The sequence below is a fragment of the Tarenaya hassleriana genome, unplaced genomic scaffold (assembly GCF_000463585.1).
Source record: "Tarenaya hassleriana unplaced genomic scaffold, ASM46358v1 Cleome67, whole genome shotgun sequence".
Lineage (NCBI taxonomy): Eukaryota > Viridiplantae > Streptophyta > Magnoliopsida > Brassicales > Cleomaceae > Tarenaya > Tarenaya hassleriana.
In genome coordinates this window covers 528,908-548,015 of record NW_010969242.1, presented here as the reverse complement: position 1 = coordinate 548,015, position 19,108 = coordinate 528,908, and the positions used below count along the sequence as shown (strand labels likewise).

Genomic DNA, 19,108 nt, shown 5'->3' with positions numbered 1-19,108 from the left:
GTTGCTGTTTGGAACCTACGGAGTTGATTCGACCATATGTAGGTTATATGTTTCTTGTAGAACCTTTTCCGAGTCTTGCAGGTCGATGAAATCTAGTTCAACAATTGCCTTGGGAAAATAAAGCATCTCGACACTCCGCTGTCGGAATCTCGTCAACGAAAATCGTTCGAGGACATGAGTGCATCAATTGATGGTTCGGGTCTAAGTTGTGGGTCGGACATCGCATCAAAAGAAAAAAAAATAATATAAAAAAAACAGAGAGAAAAGAAAAGAAAGAGAGAAAACGATGTCCTTCAACTTCAACGTTCTAGAAACCCGATGTGCTAGCGTTCAATAGAAAAATTCTACAGAAAGGTAAAAATCCAGGTACGAAGTAGAACTAAGATCGAAAAGGCTAAGTTGAGATATAGATAGGTTCGGAAATAGGCTTGGTGAGTTGTAGAGATTCTAACGGGTTCTAGGTGACAATAAAAATCCCATGGCTAGGTAGATTAGTCTTTGGTAGAAAGATCATAATAAACCGGTTTTGGTACGATTCTCAGGAAACTAGGATTGGATGGACGTTTCGCTTTTGAGTTTCATGATGATGCTATTTGATGTTCGTCATTCCCTGTTTTGCAGATTTTATTCCTTCGTTCTTTACTCGAGGACGAGCAAAGGTTTAAGTCTGGGGGGATTTGATAACTCCTATTCTTCTCTATATTTTGATGAGAGCTTGTCTAGGTTTTATAGGATAATCACATGCATTCATAGGCATTCTAGGCGTGTTAGGATACAAAACCCGGTTGTGCTTTAGTTTTGCAGAGTTACAGGTTTCGAAGATGATTGGACTCGAAAAGGAGTTATTTGGAGCGTTAGAGAAGAAGTCCGGATGAGATACTCATGTTGCGACATCAATAACTTTCTCTGCAGAAGTCCAAATCATGCGAGCTGGTATCATTGGAAAGAGCACTTCAAGAGCTTCGCGTAGACATCAAAATCGCGTAAATCCGACACCGGAGCAGAAAGTTATGAGCAAATTCGTGAAGAGTCCGAGTCAGATGGGCCCGACTTGACTCGGTCCGAGTCAATACTTTGACTCGGTCGAGTCAAAACATAGAAAAACCCTAATTCACAATTTTTAGAGTTCTAATGAAAGGAGAACTCTTGGGAGCCGCCCTAAGGTTATAAAATAGACCTAACCACGTCCTAGAACAGAGGAGAGCCTTAGAGAACACTTAGAGACAGACTTTACACAGACTTTGGAGAGCTTTGGTGAGAGAAATAGGAGTAAAACGGGATTTCGGGAAGAAGAAGGAGAGCTGGAACGTGAAGAACGCATTGCTGTCGACATGAGCCTTTCTTCTCCCTCTTTTCTTTCTGTTTCTAGTTTTTCTCAATGTTTTTCCATGAACCGTGAGTACATCCACGGCTGTGGGTTAGGGATTCGTTTGTGTTTTGGGTATGTTTGAACCTTAACTTGGTTGCAATTTGGATTTGTTTCGGTTTTATCGATTTGTGCTTTATTCGATTGGTGTTTGCTGACCCCTTGCCAATTATTTCAGATTCTGAACTACATAGGAATATGGGTTTAGTTTCGGAACAAAATCGATAGGATAGATCGTATTATTCACATAGGAATATGGTTTGATCGATCTAGGGTTGATGATAGTGTTCTTCATGCATCTAGTTTGATAAATCACATAGGGATATGGATTTAGAAAACCTTAGATAGTGAGTTATATGCTGGAAGGTGATTTCTCTATTTTTGTTACTTGATGATTCCCGAATACAGATTCAATATCGTGATTCTCGCATGCTTAGCATATACCCATACACGCGAATACGGTCCCGACACCCACGGTCATCTTTGCTTGATAGTTACACATTTTTATTTGCTTTCTTATTTTTGTTATTTTAGATTCCACTTACTTCCACCATCACTTTCGCTTGTTTGCTTTGATCTATTTTCGATTGAGATTTGGATTTAGCAACCGGTCCTTGTGTTCGACCCCGTGTTACGACGATCCGTATCCTTGCGGTGAGTTGTGAATCGGGTTATAGATTTTAGACTCGATACACACGTATTAGTGGACCAGTTGATATTGGTTCTACATAAGGGTTTCGTTTGGATGACCCATCAGCAAGTTTCCTTTTGCTTCTTTTCCTCAACTCTGCATCAGAGGAGCCAGCTACAACAGTTTTGGGAATTTCTGCTGGAGGTTGAGTGACTTCATCTTCAATAGGGGGACAAATCCTTTGTCAGAAGATTCTGCGGCTGTCTCATCCTCTTCCTCAGCTTCTTCGCCTGCCTTATCCTCGTCGCCATCGCTTTCACTCCCATCACCATCAGTGTCATGTTCTTCTTCTGTATTCTCTACCTCAGTGCCAACATCTTCTTCTTCTGTATTCTCATCTTCACTGCCAGCATCATCTTGAGCTGCCTCGTCCTCATCATGGTCACTGTCATCTTCTTCAACATCTTCTTCAAGGTCATGTCCTGAACGAAAAATAAAGTATACAATCAGATTAAAACATGTGACCATATTCACATGGTACCATGTGACCATATTCACATGGTATCATGTTACCATATTCACATGGTACCATGTGACCATATGAACATGGTCTCACGTGACCAAATGACAAAGTTCGCATACTTACTTCCTACTTGTGCGATGATGTTAGCCACCATTTGGTCCATGGAAGAAAACTCTTTCTCCTTACGCAATGGCTCTTTCTCCTTAGGCGTTGGCTCTATCTCCTTACGAGATGGTTCTTTTTCCATCATCAATGTCTCCTGTGTCTGTGTCTTCTCTTTTTCTGACCCCAATAGAGTCACATCTCTCTGTCTTAACTCAAAAACTCCAACATCTTCATCGTAATATTCGTCGGTTCCGAAATGCAATTTTACGCTGTGACCATTGTGACCGACTGTGACCTGTGACCGAAATGTATTGATAAATATAGGCCAAATTTTAATTTTTAAGCTTTTTCTGACCCCAACATTTTCAACCCAATTTTTTTTTCTTCAAAATTTTTTCAATCAAAATTTTTTCTTTCCATTTTTTTTTCACCCCATATTTTGTAGTATCTATAAACAAGTTTAGATATAAAATAAACATAAAATATAATATCATAACAAAAAAATTTGTAATTTTATAATAAACAAACAAAATGTCATATTTATAGTTCATAACAAAAATAAATAAGTTCATAACATAAATAAGTTATTGATTATACTTCTGAACACTTCCATTGACAAATATGACATGTGTCAACTGCTCACGCATCTGGGTGACATTGTCATCACATATCAACGGGCACAATTTTCCTTCTTGTCCAAAGCATATCGCATCGGCATATTTTACCGCAAAAATACTACACTCACAGCCATTAGCATTCTGAGGTAATCCATCCACATACTCAATATCGAGTACATCGCCATCATAGAAACTTTCTAACCCAACGATGAGACAAGTTTTTGGAATAAGATGACTGAGCTTCTGAACTACCTTGTCCATATTTTTTCCTTAATCGGTTTAAGCAGTCATAAATCTGGAGTCTAATTGAAATCCAGCTTAATTGTATTCCAACGGGACCTTGTGACTGTGTGATCATGTGACTTTGTGACCTTGTGACCGTGTGACCATGTGACCATGTGATCATGTGATCATGTGACCATGTGACCTTGTGACCATATGACCGTGTGACCATGTGATTATGTAACCCTATGAACTTAGAAAAATATGAGCAAGTAACCATATAAACTTATAATATATGTGATCCATATAATCATGTGACCCGTGACCATGTGACCTTCTAATCTTGTAACGACACAACCGTGACACCAAAATGACCATCTCACATGTGATCTTGTGACCATACAATCGTGTTACCTGTACGACCTTGTGACTTTTATGAACGTGTCCGTGTGACCATGTCATTCGAATCGTCATGTCACCCATACAACCAAACATCGATTCATGTGATATTGTTACCTATATGACAATCCTAAATAACTTTGTGACCGAAACTCACTCATTTCACTCGATTTTAACCTTAAACCATCAAACCCAATATTTTATTTTGAAATCCCCAAATTTTCAAAATTACCCAAAACCCTAATGCTCTCGAGTTCAAATCTTCAACCCATACTCAAACTAAATAATAAGAAATCTCAAAATCAAACAAATGTGCAAACAGATCAAAATTTAACCTACCATGTGTTTTTCTAACTATGCAATCTCCATCAGGTTCTCATTCTCGCTCGAAGACTGTGACGAAGACGAACTCGAATCCATGTTATGCACTATCATCGTTAATTCTTCTTCTAATCTTCTCATATTTTGGTAGGTAAATAAAATTTGTGAAAGAAAACGAAACTTATGGCACAAATCGACGAGAAAGAGGAGAGTTCGTCGATTCTGCAAAGAGAAAAAAAATGGCGATTAAAGAGAGAGGGGAGAGAGAGTTAGACGTGACCTAGAGGAGAGAGAAAGAGAGTAATTTCTCTCATTTAAAGTTTTTTATTTTTATTTTGACTTTTTAATCTGTGACAAGGTTTTTTGGTCCTTTTAATATATTATGAGGGGTTTTGTGTCTTTTGTAGTATTTTTTGTTCTTTTTTTTGATTTTTTGTTTGGAGGGTAGGATAAAAAGTAGATGTAGCTTTTGGAGGGTATTTCAGCTATATCCCCGTCCTAAGGCCGTCGAGGATTCTACCGTCTGAACATTTATGGACAGCGAACCTGAACTACTCGTCGGGTTCTTGTCTTAAAAACATCGTACAGTTCTAATACTAAAACATAAAGCGGCAGAACGTTTTTCTCCACATGGCTTTAGGAAAAAAAACGGATAAATCTTATTAAAATTTTTAAACTTATAAAACGTCAAAAAAACTATTTTTTAAACTTTTACGGTGATAAATAAATTTTCTAATTTGAAAAAATCATCACTAAAAATTTTAAATTTGCCAAACAGTTAGATTAAATATTGACCAATGTTGACGGTAAACTCCGTTAATTGACATCTTACATGTTATTTTAACACCACATAAGCAGTCGAAATTTAACGCGTAACTTATCAGGGGCATTATCAAAAATACTATTAATTTGCTATTTTGACTTCAACACATATCTTTCTCCAGGTGTTATCATGTGACCCATGTGATCCGAAATACACTATGGTACATATTGATTTCATTGCTCATAACGTTAAATTTATTATATTTTAATCAAATGATTAGTAAGATATTCAAAGTATGAACATAATGAATTAGTGTGATCACCATAAATTTAACGTTATAATCAATAAAATCAAAATGTGATATCCTATATTTTGGATCATATGGGTCATATGATCACAGTTGGAGAAAGGTATGTGTTGAAGTCAAAATAGAAAAGTTAGGGTATTTTTGATATAATACCAGCTTATCACGTGGTACAAGATCGAAGCTGATCTTTACTCTATTTTCGGTCCATAAATTTTTGGATCGGGTTAGACAATCATGCCTTAATTTCTTAAGCCCAAACCCATAAATTTTACCGGCAGGTTCGTACTATCAAACCCCTGTTTTTTATGATAGAATTTGTCGAAAGAAGAAAAGATTAATTGATCGAGTTCTCGAGTTAATTGTAAACCTAGATTTGACGGAACGAAGAAGAGATTTAAACGTGTAACTTTTTATTTCATTTTTTACAGTCTAAATCTTTTACGATTACACGATGACCAAAAGTAACTTTAAAGGATATTTGGGTAGTATTGGGAAAAAAAAAAGAGTATACTTTGCAAACTGTAAATTGTTTTGGCACATTTTGTCACGACCCTCTTGTTATTATCGGCATTTAACAAATTGTTATTGATTTTAATTTTAAAAAATTTTACAAGACCACTTTGATTCAGATTCTCACATGCATCTTTAGTATATATACACATTGCAAGTTTTTTATACAACACTAGAAGCATAATAATAACCTTAATACTTCAGAACGTGCAGTGATCCTTCAAGACCTGCCTTGCGAGGTCGAACGCCCCGCTGTTCTTGTAAATCAGATGCAGATTGTATGCCGCTTCTCTGCGGAGGTCGCAGTTGACGAGCTTACGCTCTTCGGCGACATTCGGATCCTCGTTCGGGAGTTTTGGTGATGGGTATTCCTTCTCGTGGATTTCGAGCACCTTCTCGTAGTACGGCGCTGCCAAAGTTACTAACCCTACATGGTGATACGCACGGGCTATGTTATACAACGCCTCCTGCATAAAATGAATTTCGTTATGCATAAACCGAACCAATCCAAACCGAATTCCATATAAAAATTTAATGGTTATGATTTTTGTAAATGCTAAAAATCAAATCTTTGAAAAATGAGCATTTTTATCACCAACAAATGAGACCAAACGGATCTAATATAGAAACCATATTGATATAGATTTCTATTTTCTTATACCGAAAAGTTCAAACCCGAATCGAAAACCGAAAATTTCTGTGGAACATGAGCATTTTTGTCAGAGAAAACTAAACCTGAACCGAAAATAAACAGAATCTAATATAAGAACCAAAGAGATATAAGCTTTTGAAAACCGAGCCGGTAACCGAAACGTGCCCACAACTAACGAAAACACCATGAATTTCACAAGTGAGATCGAAAGGCTACCTGACTATTGTTGCAAATCCTGAGATTGTTGTAGAGAAATGCGAACCCTTGAGCGAGGCACTGATGCTTGTTCTGGAGTCTAAACCCAAGAGCTAAATTGATCAAGGAATTCCCTGAAAGACAGTGGAAAAGAGAGGATGATGAACTTTTCTGCATGTTTTCTGGTAATGAATAACGAGAAAAGAAAAGAAATAAACTTACCGACAAAGAGATTAATCAAAGGGTTCTCAGGCAACAATTTATATGCTTCGAGGTATTCTCTGGCGGCATCTTGATGTCGGCTGGTAACGGTAAAGTGGTAACCCGCAATGAGAATTGGCGGCACACAATCTCTGTGCTTGGACCGCAAGTGATGCATGAACTTAGCTTCCGTGGAAATTCGTTTACCGAGTCTGTGGATTTCCAACCGTAATGAGATATTTGTCAGTCTTTTCATGCCACCCACAAAAACCCGTTTCATAGCTTTTAATCTCAAGAATTTTCGAGTAAATCTGCATTGTATTACCTTGAAATCACTCTGAAGTAGCAGTTCCAAGCATCCAAACGATGTGGATGCTGCTGAATAACATATCTCACACAGTCAAACCACTGCTTTGGGTCCAAATTGTCGCATGATATTTCTGTTAACCACAAAAGAGAAAACCCTAATCTTTCAGTATGCAAAAGCAAAAGCCTCTACACGACAATTATCAGTGTATAGTGAACAAAAGAACTATAAAGGCTTTGCATGAGGAACATAGAACTACAGTACTACACGATGATAAATATCCAGATCTTCAGAAGATATAAACTAAGGGTTTGAGTTAAGAAGTTACGAGCTCCAAGCAACTGAAGCTCCTTCTTCTTGTCAACAAGCAGCATTTTTGCATCCAACCTCCGAGCCAAATTAATTATCTCAAGAGCTTCCCAGTACTTCTGCAACGATGTCAATGCCTTGCACAACTGCAACATACAACTTAGGGTTTCATAACCAGACATAACCAACATGATTCTGCCCTTTGAACAAGGAAATTTGAAAGCAAGAAAAGCTTAATGGACAAGCAATTCTACACATTCGATAAAATATTACAGAAGGGCCTGAGAAATTACATCCACGAGGAGATGGTGATATTCATCATCCCTTATAACTTCTTCCTAGAAACAAAAGTATCCATCATAACTCAGTCAATATAAGAGACCACACGAAATTTAGAGGAATACAGAAACAGAGAAGAAAAGAGGCAAGTGAAGCAAAGGAACGGAGTAACAATGGGCAGAGAAGAATAATCTACGATGAATATTAATTACTTCTTACCCTCGCTGCCAGGCATGACTAACCCAATGTAAAAACAAAACCTTAACCTGGCGTAAAATCTACATATACGTGGTAGTGGTAGACTGACAAAACTAGTGAACTTGAACAGTGTACATCAACGATTACCTCAGATTCACCAGAGTTGTCTTCTTTCTGAGCTGTAATAGCAACCCTTTCTCTAATTCTCTTTGTTTCATTTAAGGTTGCCCTGATTTTGCGCATCTTTTTCGGTCCACAACCCCTCAACCTTGTTCAACATGTTTTCAAGACAAAAATTACTGTGTGGTTTTAGGTATTCTTCTTAAAGAGAGGAGATACCCACCAGACAAATTACAAGACAAGTGGAATGTGTGTGTATGTGTGTATTATATGTGTGTATGTGTGTATTATACTCACAGGACAGTTGGATCATCTCTTTGAAGTCGGCGCCTTCTGTTTCGTTCTTGTTTCACTCGTTCAGAAAGAGAATCCACTGAGCGCTTCCTTTTCCCCTTAACCTAAATTTTTAACAATCCCCAAATATTAGATCAGAAAAACTCTAGCACAAAGTGGAAATTTTCAAACGGATCAAAAAATCTTAAAAAGCCCACTAGATATATGTCTCATTTGCTTTCGGTGTTATATAAGACGAAAAAAATATAAGATTATATCACAAAAGTACATGTAGTTGAGGTCATTACCTTCCGCCTGACCCACTCAAGAACCAATTGCAGAGCTGTCTCAACAAAGTTCTCAAGCATTCCCTCGGAATGATAGATTTGGCAAAGCCTCATCCTAATCTGTCTATTGCGCCACCATGCCTTCTGTTTATCATCATTAGGATCTATACCTGCAGACACCAGAATTATGTTTACAAACATTTCTCCGCATGGTAGAGTTATACCATTGGACGAGAAGAAAAATATCCCAACAATTAAAGAAATGTAATAGAAGTATGGCTGTATTCGAGGTTTCACGGATTAACCTGTCCAAGAGCTATTTAATTATCATTTGATCATAGTATCATACAAAACAAAGATCTTAGGAAATGGATGCATGGGATTAGAAATCTCATGATGCTTGCTAGATTAGAGAACCAGAAGACATCATACTAACAGGTGTTGACCTGAATTTGCTGGAGGAGACAACACAAATATAGCTTCATCTCGTTTGCCATCCTCCAGGAGAAGTGAAGGCAGAGTTAACCATGCGGCAATGTCATCGAGTACATTCAAAGCTGAAAAAAGAAACTTCAGTGTTTAGTCAGATGGAAGCTAAACATGATATGATTACAAAGAAACTAGAAGAAAATAGAAACGAGAACATCTATAACTAAACAAAGAAGATTCGACTTTTAAAACCCATGGGCCACTTTTCAGGTAAGCATACAGTAAGCCTTCCAGAAGAAAACTAACTAAAAACAGTAAACAAAATGGTTTATGGCAAGAACAAAATGAACACATGGCATCGAGAAGCTCCTTCCTTTTAGTAAATACAAATATCAAACCAATTGCATCAACCCCTGGATATCCAGAATGAAGAAGTACCTTTATAGAAGAAACCAATGGCTTGTGTTCTTTCTGCCAGTGACTTATAGCAATGAGCAATTTTCAGAAGCAAATAGCCATCCTACAAGGACATCATAACATTAATTAGCAGAAAGACGCAAGCAGCCGGACAATAAGCGTGAATACCTTCTTGAGGAAAAAACGTCACCATTTCCAGTAGCATCTAAACAAAGAGAGCATCCTAAACAATATACAAACACAAGACATGCTGCCACATGGGTGAAACTTAGTTGATAAATAATCGCAACACAATGCTCTCAAGGGTAACAAAGTTTTGCAGCACTAAAATACTAATATATTCTATATGACTAATATGAGCAATCGCTTTGAGAAATTCCAAAGAGACCATATTATAGAGAGGAAAGTCTGAGACAACTCCTGAGGAGCTTTTTTTCGTTTTATTTAAGTATTCCATCAGCAGCTCTATGTCCACCTTTAAGAGATCCAAACCAGCAGATATTTAAATGAAACATGATAAGGAAAACAAGTGAACAGTCCACTTACATTCACAAATCCAGCATTGGATTCCAACAAGTGATAGTACTTGAGAGCAGAGTGGAAGTCGCCAACGTTAATAAATTCATCAGCCAATTCAGAAATCAGATCTGTATGCTCATATACCGCCTCTTGTGGTAATATATTTAACAGATTCTGCAGATTAAGTGAAGAAAACAGATTTGTATTAAACTTTCAGCAGGTAAATCTTAATCTCTCTCAGACAAAAGTTTCTATTGGTGGTACAAGATTAAAAAAATGTACACTTCAAATGCTGAAATCATTGCTATAAGACACCACAGGTGTACAACAAAGTGCAGAGAAGACATTAAAACAACTGCAAATATAACTCACACGACAAAAGAATGTGAAACATGAGCTTGAGAAGCGAATCATGAGAATAACCGATACTAAAAATGATAAGTAAGAACCATAAAGACAAGTACAACCATCCTAACAAGGCTTCTTCTCTTTTCCCCTTCCATTTTTTAATTTTTGGCTTCCAAATAAAGCGAATATAGCAACTATAATTCATGCACAACATATTACACGGTTCCAGGCTCCTCTAAATTTGGGGAACAATGCAGAACGTGAGCCTATCCAGCAGAAGAATCAAAAGCGCCTTAATAACACTAAGGAAATCTTCCGGAACAGTATCTAGCAAATCTACAGAAAAGGGTCCAAACCTCAGCCATCTTCAGTTCTTTAAGGTGAACGTGACAGATAACTTCCCTGATTTTCAAATTAGAAGTAAGTTCTTTCCTGTGATGGTAAGTCTGGCGCATGTCTTCAATAAACTTAAGAGCTCTGTCATATGCATTAACTTTCATGAAAACCGCAGCCAGCAAATCAATCACATCATGACCAACTTCAGATGGATTTGATTTAATGTGAACCTCCAAGACACTTGCTGCTCGCTCACCCTCGCCACATTCCAGGTAATACTGAAGAGAGAGAAAAATAATGAAGTTCGTAAGATCAAAAGTCAAAAACATTTCCTTTTGTTTTTCTTTTTCTGTGGCAAAGTGGCATCCTGGTAATTAGGTATGAGAAGACAAATCAGCCTTGTCAGTAACAATGAATTTCAACGTAAGCATCTACATCAGGACATATTGTGAATACATGACATAACAAGAAGCTAATCAGGTGAAGGAATAGACAAACAGGATCATGGATTTGGCAAAGTACAATAACCTTTAGTTTAAAACAGAAAACTTCATACATATTTTAGAAAAACTATTACACAAGCTTGACAACTACATCACAACAGATCCACCAAATGACCCCTCAATGTTTTACCAAGAACAAGAAAAACGTGCACAAAAAGATAATAAAGAAAATAGACAATGCACCAGCCTGTAAAAAGAAATTTATACTTAAACAATGCTGCTTCTCCCAAAAACCAACAAAGACAGGTGAAGTGAAGACTCAAGAGAGGAAGAAGTCAAGGTAAGAGACACTACTATTTATAGGTTGTCTTTATTTCAGAGGACTTATCCCCTAAAAACATGCGACAACATTGAGTGCTTATGAAACAAAAATTCGATATGCATTAAACTGCATAAAATATGGTAAAAGATTTCTGTCCACCTAAAAGATGTAACATCAATCATAAACATGACAGCTAACCGTGCCAAATAATGGCTTATTTTGCTCAAGGAGTTCTTAACACTTTGGCTAAGTAAACCGAGCAAAATACTTCTAAAGAAGAACTAACTGTCAAAAGTAGAAATGTATCAAACAGTTATATCAAACATGAGGATTGATAAACAAAAAATATCCAGTACAAACGTGCATATAAGTCATGCATGACTCATGATACACATATATGTATACTTAGCATTTTTAATGTTTTTGCTTTACAAGATGTTGCAAAGTAAGATTGGCATGAACAAACTACACTTACTTGAACCACTCGAAAAGCACTTTACAGGAATATGAATCACGTCTAACGGCTGCATGTAACTTGAAACCCCCCATAGCTAATTTGGTTTCACCAAGTGCTTCAGAAACAAGTGCAAGGGTATCATATGCATCTGGAAACCTGGTGCTTGATGTATTACCCTTTGCAAACACGACAAAGCCTGGGTAGAAGTAAACACATTAATCAGGATAGATCCACATACTTGGATGCAATATTGAGGGGTTACATTGAGGATATTATTTGGAAACATAAAGACAAACCTAGTAATAGTTTTCATTAAACATAACATCAGCTGGGCGTTCTCCAGTTTTACATTTTACCCCAAAGAATTTCAGAATACAAAGAAAAATTTTAAAAAAAATACAGAACCCTCACCTCACTAAACCGACCATGCCCATAGTGAAAAAGAGCCTCTGTATAAATTTTTGTTATTTCAGGTGGAACTTTTTTCTTGGAACCCTTTCTTCTTCCCCATCTTTTATGCTGAGGAAAATAAGGAAATATTAGTTTAAAACAGCAAAACCTATTGCAACAGCTCTAGTCGCACAAGATCACAGTAAGAGCGCAGGAGATGATAATTTCATTGAAGTGTAACATGGGAAAATGAACAAAGAATTGGATGTAACACGTCAAGGACAATACGAAACAAAACACAAATAAAACACATGATATTCAAACCTATAATTTTGTTTGGATGTAACATGGGAAAATGTGGCATTTCGAATATATTCTCAAAGAATTAATCAATCTAGGATAAACAGATGAATCAAACTTTACACCGCAAGCAACAAGCTGGCTCTCGGGATTTGACAATACTGGCTCGTCAATGAAACATACCTTCCTTGATTTTCGTCGGCCACCATAAACAATAAACTCCATAATTCCTTCCATGCCTGGGAGATTATTAGCGTCATACTTAGCCCTCTTTTCAGAATCATCACTGTCATAGTCACGGAACAAATGACATTCAGAAATGGAGAGAAGGAAACATAAAGGTAGCACCTGCCTCAGAAAGCCAACTAAGAGTTGCATAGACATTGTGCGTTGCATCTGTTAGTGTAAAACAGAAAGCCTAGGAAAATATATCTTTCATCAATCAACGTAGGAACAGTGAGGGAATTTGAAGAATTGGTTCAGTGAATTGCATAATCTCGGTAACATGGTCATAGTCACAGCATCCTATAACATTTTACTCGTGTACAGCAAACTGATATGGATTATGGAATGACTTACCATTGAGAAAGTGCTTTACGCTTCTTCTCAGCCAGAGCTTCATACTCGACGCGCTCAAATTTATCGGGAGTTTCACTTCTACCCTCGATCTCATATCCTTCCTCAGATTCATCGTCGTCATTGTAACTGTCTTCCTGGCCTTTTTCATCACTATCTTCCTCATCATAATCATAATTACCATCATCAGCATTAGCACCACTACCATGTTCTTCCTTGTCGTCTCCCATATTGTGTGTGCCTCCTAACTCAAGAATTGGAATTTGAAAACGTTCCCAAATGAAAAAAAAATTGTCAAATTGACAAAATAGAAAAAATAGAAACTTTGCATGGTTGTAGGTCTTCGATACAGAAAAACAAAAACACAAAAGAAGTTGAAGAAAAAGGAGCTTGCAGAAGCGGAGGAAGAAGACAGGCTTGCGTTTCTCAACTTTCTCTCTCCTATTCTTTTTTTATTTATGTGGTGTATCTCTTTTGTTTTATTTATGTGGCATACGTGTATTTTATCTATTGAAAGTTGAACACGTTTCAATCTATCTTTAATCTTTATGATTTTATCAATATTTATCTTTTTATATTTTTATTGTAATATGATATTTTTTAAAAAAAATTAAATTCTAATTTTGTTTTTATATATAAACAGGATTAATTATATCAATCGAAGATGGACAAGTTCACCGCTTATATCTACATCTAGAAAGACTAGAAAAGATCTGGGGTAGAAATATGCTATAACCATGGAAGAAAATGATACAAATAATCTCATATGCAAATTTTGTACAAAACTTTTGCGAGGAGGTAGAGTTAAGGAGCATCTGATGGGAAAGAAGGGTAATACCATTGTTTGTGAAAAGTGTCCGAAAGAAGTACAACAAGAGTTATGGGAGTTGTACAAAAGAAAGAGGGCTAATAATTCCACTGAACCCAATCCCAGGGAGATTGATCTTGATGATTTGGGATTTGGAATATCTGAAGGAGAAGAAGAAATTTCACGAGCAAAACAGAACAAGAATATTGATCTAAAAGGTCCTATGGATGTCTTTATAAGAAGACCCGAAACTGCTATTTCAAGGAAAAAGAAAGAAATGATACACAACAAAATATTAGAGAAGCATGCAACAAAGACTCCATCAATATGGTTCACCAATTTATTGTAAGATGGTGGTATCAAGCTGGAATTCCATTCAACAGTATTAAATTACAGAGTTTACAAGATATGGTGCATACTATTGGAAAATTCGGCCCAAACCTTCCAGCCCCACCCCATCTTATCATTAAATAAGGGTGCCATTACTCATTAAAGAGCTTGCCTATACCAACTCATTGATGGTGAATCATAAGAATCAATGAGAGAAACATGGTTGCTCTATTATATATGTCGGATGCTTGGACGGATAGAAAACAAAGGTGTTTGATTAACTTCTTGGTGAATTCTCCTGCAGACACAATGTTTATAAAGTCCGTAGATGGATCTGATTTTGTGAAGACGAGTCAAAAGTTGTTTGAGATGTTGGATGCTCTAGTTGATGATATCGGAGAAGAGAAAGTTATTCAGATAATATCCGATAATGGAAGCAATTATGTCTTAGCAGGTAAGATGTTAGAGGAAAAAAGACCACATCTCTTTTGGTCTTCTTGTGCGGCTCATTGCGTGGACTTAATCCTTGAAGACATTGGAAAAATTCCTTCGATTAAGCTCACAGTAAGAAGAGGCATATCTGTTGTTGGATTCATTTACAACCACTGCAGCACATTGAGTTTGTTGAGACATTTCACAAACAAGAGAGAATTGGTAAGACATGCTGTCACTCGTTTTGCCATATCCTATCTTACATTAGAAAGGCTTTTTCAAGAGAAAAATCATCTTAGAAGAATGTTCACTTTGAGTGAATGGAGAGCAAACAAGTTGGCAAAAGAGTCAAAGGGAAAGGAAGCTGAAAAAATTATCATCATGCCTTCATTTTGGAGTAACGTGATATATACTCTCAAGGTTATGGTTTCGCTTGTTAAAGTGTTTCGGCTTGTGGATAGTGAAAGGAAATCAGCAATGAGCTATATTTATGAAGCAATGACAAGGCAAAAGAAGTTATCGAGAATTCTTTCAACCGTGATGAAAACAAATACAAAGATGTAATTGCAATCATCGATAAGCGATGGGATTGCCAACTTCATCGTCCTTTGCATGCTGCTGGTCATTATTTGAATCCTCAATATTTCTTTAGCAACCCTAAACTTGAGAACAATATGGAAGTGGTTGATGGATTATACTAGTGTATTAGTAGATTGGTGCCATCTCAAGATATTCAAAATAAGATTTTGAATGAGCTTTCTCTTTATAAATCAGCTGCAAGTCATTTTGGAATTGACTTTGCAATAAGACAAAGGAATACCATCTCTCCGAGTAAGAAGAGAATAACTTTAACTTTATACTTTGTTTGATTTTATAATTTGTTGGTTTAGTGCTCTATGATGTACTGTTTGCGAGTTTTACTTGGATGCATTTGATGTATTGACGCTTTCTATGATTTATGGATGAGTGTTTGATTCATTACGTATTGTGCATATTTGATATGTTATGAAATCCATGTATTGTTATGAACAATACTAAACTCCCTAGTCATGTATCATTGTGGAAATAATGATATACCAAGACTAGTATGATGTGTAATTGATGATCATATAGATGATCATATGTATTGGATACGATCACAATCATAGGTATTCGTTGGAGAACGGAATACTGGATGAACCGCATGAGATTGTCACATGGACTAGCGTCATGACTTGAATCTCATATGGCGGTTCCATGATTGGATCCTAAGACCTGAGATATCTATGGAATCCAACATGAGGAGTTGCGTGCTTTGAATACGTCAAACTTCCAGCGTAACAGGAGGACTATAAAGGCGTGTGTCAGGTACGAAACAAATCATGTGCTGGATTGTAGATAGTCAAGGTGGGATTTGTACCTCTCGTAAAAGAGAGAGATATCGCTGGGCCCCTCGTGTGAGCGAGATTGTAGAAATGTGTGGCCGCACTATAGACGAACGTCGTCTATTTCAGACAGTCGAACTCAGTGAAAGAGAAAGCAGTCGAATCAGATAAGGTGGCTTGTCCATGTCTTATATTCGACTATGATATCGTGATACAAAAGGATCATCAAACGGAATCATCACTAGCGTTCGTAGGATCACGAACAAACTCTATTCGAGATAGATAGTTATAGTGTCTTGCTAGAGACCGCCTATGACTTGTGTAACCGAAATAAGAGATTTCGGGTTATACTGCTATATCGGATGAGCCTACAGGGTCACACACACAGGAAAGGACGAATGCGCGAGAAGAGACAAGAAAGTCCCGGTGGAGCAGAGGCCAGACCGACCGGTCCAGAAGGTCTGGACCGATCGGTCCAGCCAGCCGAGCCCGATCGGTCCAAACGTAGACCGGTCGGTCCGGAGGTAACGTGTGAAAGTCACTCGGTCCGGAAATTGTTCCAGACCGATCGGTCCAGACGTCGGGATTTCCTAAACTCGCTCTAATTAGGGTTTTAAGTGGAATTAACTTTGGGGAAGGCCTCCTAAGCCTCTTGGAAAGTTTTTCAGACCCTATTGACAGGTTTTGAGAGTGAAAAACCTAAGAGTTAGATCCCTGAAACCCTTGCGCAAAGAGGAACGTGTTCTTCAGTCCTAGCAGACAAGTTCCAACCGTTGGAATCCTTTCCGCCGTGTGGATATGTGTAGAGGGCAAGGTATTCTTCCTGCCTACAGTGATCGGACGAACACATCAATTGATACAGGCCCCGGATCGATTGAGGTAAGCATTCTAATGTTTCTACAAGATCATGCATGATAGGTTTTAGGGTTTCATCAAAATTTTTGTTTTACATCCGCTGCGCAAACCCTAGAACTGATCTCTTAGGAATTAGATTCGCTCTTGAGATCTCAGGAAAACCCAACATAATTAATATAAAATTATAAGTTTCTTATATTCATTTTTTTTGTAGCTCAATGGTGGAAACATTATGGATGTTCAACTCCGAATTTGCAAAATTTGGCAATCAAGATTTTAAGTCTAACATGTATAGTGCTTCAGGGTGTGAATGCAATTGGAGTGTATTTGAACAAGTAAATTTTTTTTATCACTTTGATATATTTTTTTAATCATTTTATATTTAACATAAAATACTTATATTATAATTTTATTGTTTTTGCATATTCATTCTAAGAAAAGAAATAGGATTGACCATAAAAGATTGCAGAACTTGGTTTTTGTGAAATATAACCAAGCTCTTGTTTGGATGCACGATATTAAGGATGAAATCGATCCAATTGTACTAGATGAGATTGATATGCGTAATGAGTGGTTGGTCGGTGAGATTCACAATGATGAAGATGATTGTGGAAATGGTTTAGTCTTCGAAGGTGATAATGGATTAGATTGGAAAACCGTTTACAGAGAACCGAGACTTGGAGCACCTAGAGCGAATACTAGACAACAATCTAGAGGAGGAAAGAACGCTTCAAGTTCAACATCGTCTAAGGCAAAAGGAAATGGTATCATGATTGAGCAAGACTCCGATAATATCGGAAAAGAATTAGAAGAAAATAACTTGGAGGATTCAGAAGGAGAAGAAGAGGAAGGATATGCACCAATAAACCAAAATGAAGATTTTGGTTTACTTAGCCAAAATGTTAGGAACTCCTTCTCCAAAACAAGTCATTATTTGACACGGTTGTCTATTCGAATGTCCTATATTCATTAAGAAATAAAAGTAAAACAAGATGTAAAAATTCATACTCCGAGTCTAGATTCAGTCGACAAACATAAACCCAGAATCAGATTCAATCTACCAATTTAAACCCACAATCGCATAAACACACAAATAAATACAATCGTGCAAACACAGACATGAGAACAGAAGACGAAGAAAGAAGACGATGAAGAAGAGAGAGAGATCCGACTATCTTCGACAAAGAGAGAACGGTGGTCGTCGTCTATCGATCGAGAGAGGCGGCGGATAGATGAGACGAGACAAACCCAGACAAGAAACAGCGACGTGAGGAGAAGAAGAAGAAGAAGAAGAAGAAGAAGAAGAAGAAGAAGAAGAAGAAGAAGAAGAAGAAGACTTACCGAGATCGAGAGAGACAAACGAGACGAGGAGGAGAATGAGGAAAACTTATCGATTGAGAGAAACAGACGCGACGAGGCGACGCGATAAGGAGAAGGAGGAGGAGACATAGGTGACAGATTGGGAGAGAGGGGCTACCGGGATAGAGTCGAGAAGAAGCGAGAGAACAGTGAGGGATTAAGGCTCTTTTTTGTTTTATACCATTAAATAATAATAATAATAATAATAATAATAATAATAATAATACCCAATAATAATAATAATAGAAATATTATTTAAATAATATAATATAATTAAAATTAAAAAATTAAATAATCAATACAGAAGTTGTTGTAAATGCGGTAAATAAAATAGGAAACACCAAAATAGCGATGACCCTAGACCTCCGAACCCGATTCATGTCCGACAGAGAGAATTTTTTTGGACCTGCAAGTTTAAGTTCAAACCCGATTATCTCGGGATGCAATGGAACGAACTTCGAATTTCAAACCAAAATTAATACCCTATTGAATTCGTAATGATCCGAGTATTTCCAATTTCGGTTTAGAGCCAAAATTGACACTTACCGAACCCACAAATGGTTCGACTGTTTTCGAATTGAGGTTCAAACCGATCTAAATTTTTTCGGATTTATAAAATCAAATCCTGAACTCAATCCTATAGAGTTGGGTTTGGATCGGATCAGTTCTAATTTTTATCCTATTCAATTATCTTAACCTAAGACTCTAGCATCTAAACCATAGAATACCTCCAATACGATACAAAAACTTGACAAATAAAATCTGATCGCATGTTATGCATTTTATTATATCAAATCTGAAAAACAACTTCTATCCTCAAGACTTATCTTCGCCTTAA

The 19,108-nt window shown here is 37.1% G+C and overlaps 1 protein-coding gene across 1 annotated transcript; it reads right to left on the bottom strand.

Annotated features, from left to right (window-relative positions):
• Nucleotides 1-5,826: 5,826 nt before the first annotated feature.
• LOC104800339 (general transcription factor 3C polypeptide 3-like) lies at nucleotides 5,827-13,529 on the bottom strand. The gene is made up of 17 exons (XM_010523136.1): nucleotides 13,126-13,529; nucleotides 12,730-12,832; nucleotides 12,268-12,375; nucleotides 11,966-12,052; nucleotides 10,655-10,912; nucleotides 9,978-10,124; nucleotides 9,453-9,534; nucleotides 9,032-9,142; nucleotides 8,607-8,755; nucleotides 8,323-8,423; nucleotides 8,053-8,173; nucleotides 7,722-7,766; nucleotides 7,448-7,574; nucleotides 7,138-7,252; nucleotides 6,834-7,024; nucleotides 6,633-6,745; nucleotides 5,827-6,231 (listed from the first exon to the last, which is right to left on the bottom strand). The coding sequence occupies exons 1-17, from the start codon at nucleotides 13,350-13,352 to the stop codon at nucleotides 5,965-5,967; spliced, it is 2,352 nt and encodes a 783-aa protein (XP_010521438.1). The 5' UTR covers nucleotides 13,353-13,529; the 3' UTR covers nucleotides 5,827-5,964.
• Between the last annotated feature and the right edge of the window lie 5,579 nt (nucleotides 13,530-19,108).

Excerpts from the sequence above, each read along its gene's own strand:
- LOC104800339 (XM_010523136.1), bottom strand. The coding sequence starts at position 13,352 with ATGGGAGACGACAAGGAAGAACATGGTAGTGGTGCTAATGCTGATGAT. Across the intron at positions 8,756-9,031 it reads GTCTCCTCCAGCAAATTCAG|GTATAGATCCTAATGATGAT; the intron begins GTCAACACCTGT and ends TGGTGTCTGCAG. Across the intron at positions 6,746-6,833 it reads TTTGATTAATCTCTTTGTCG|GGAATTCCTTGATCAATTTA; the intron begins GTAAGTTTATTT and ends ACTGTCTTTCAG.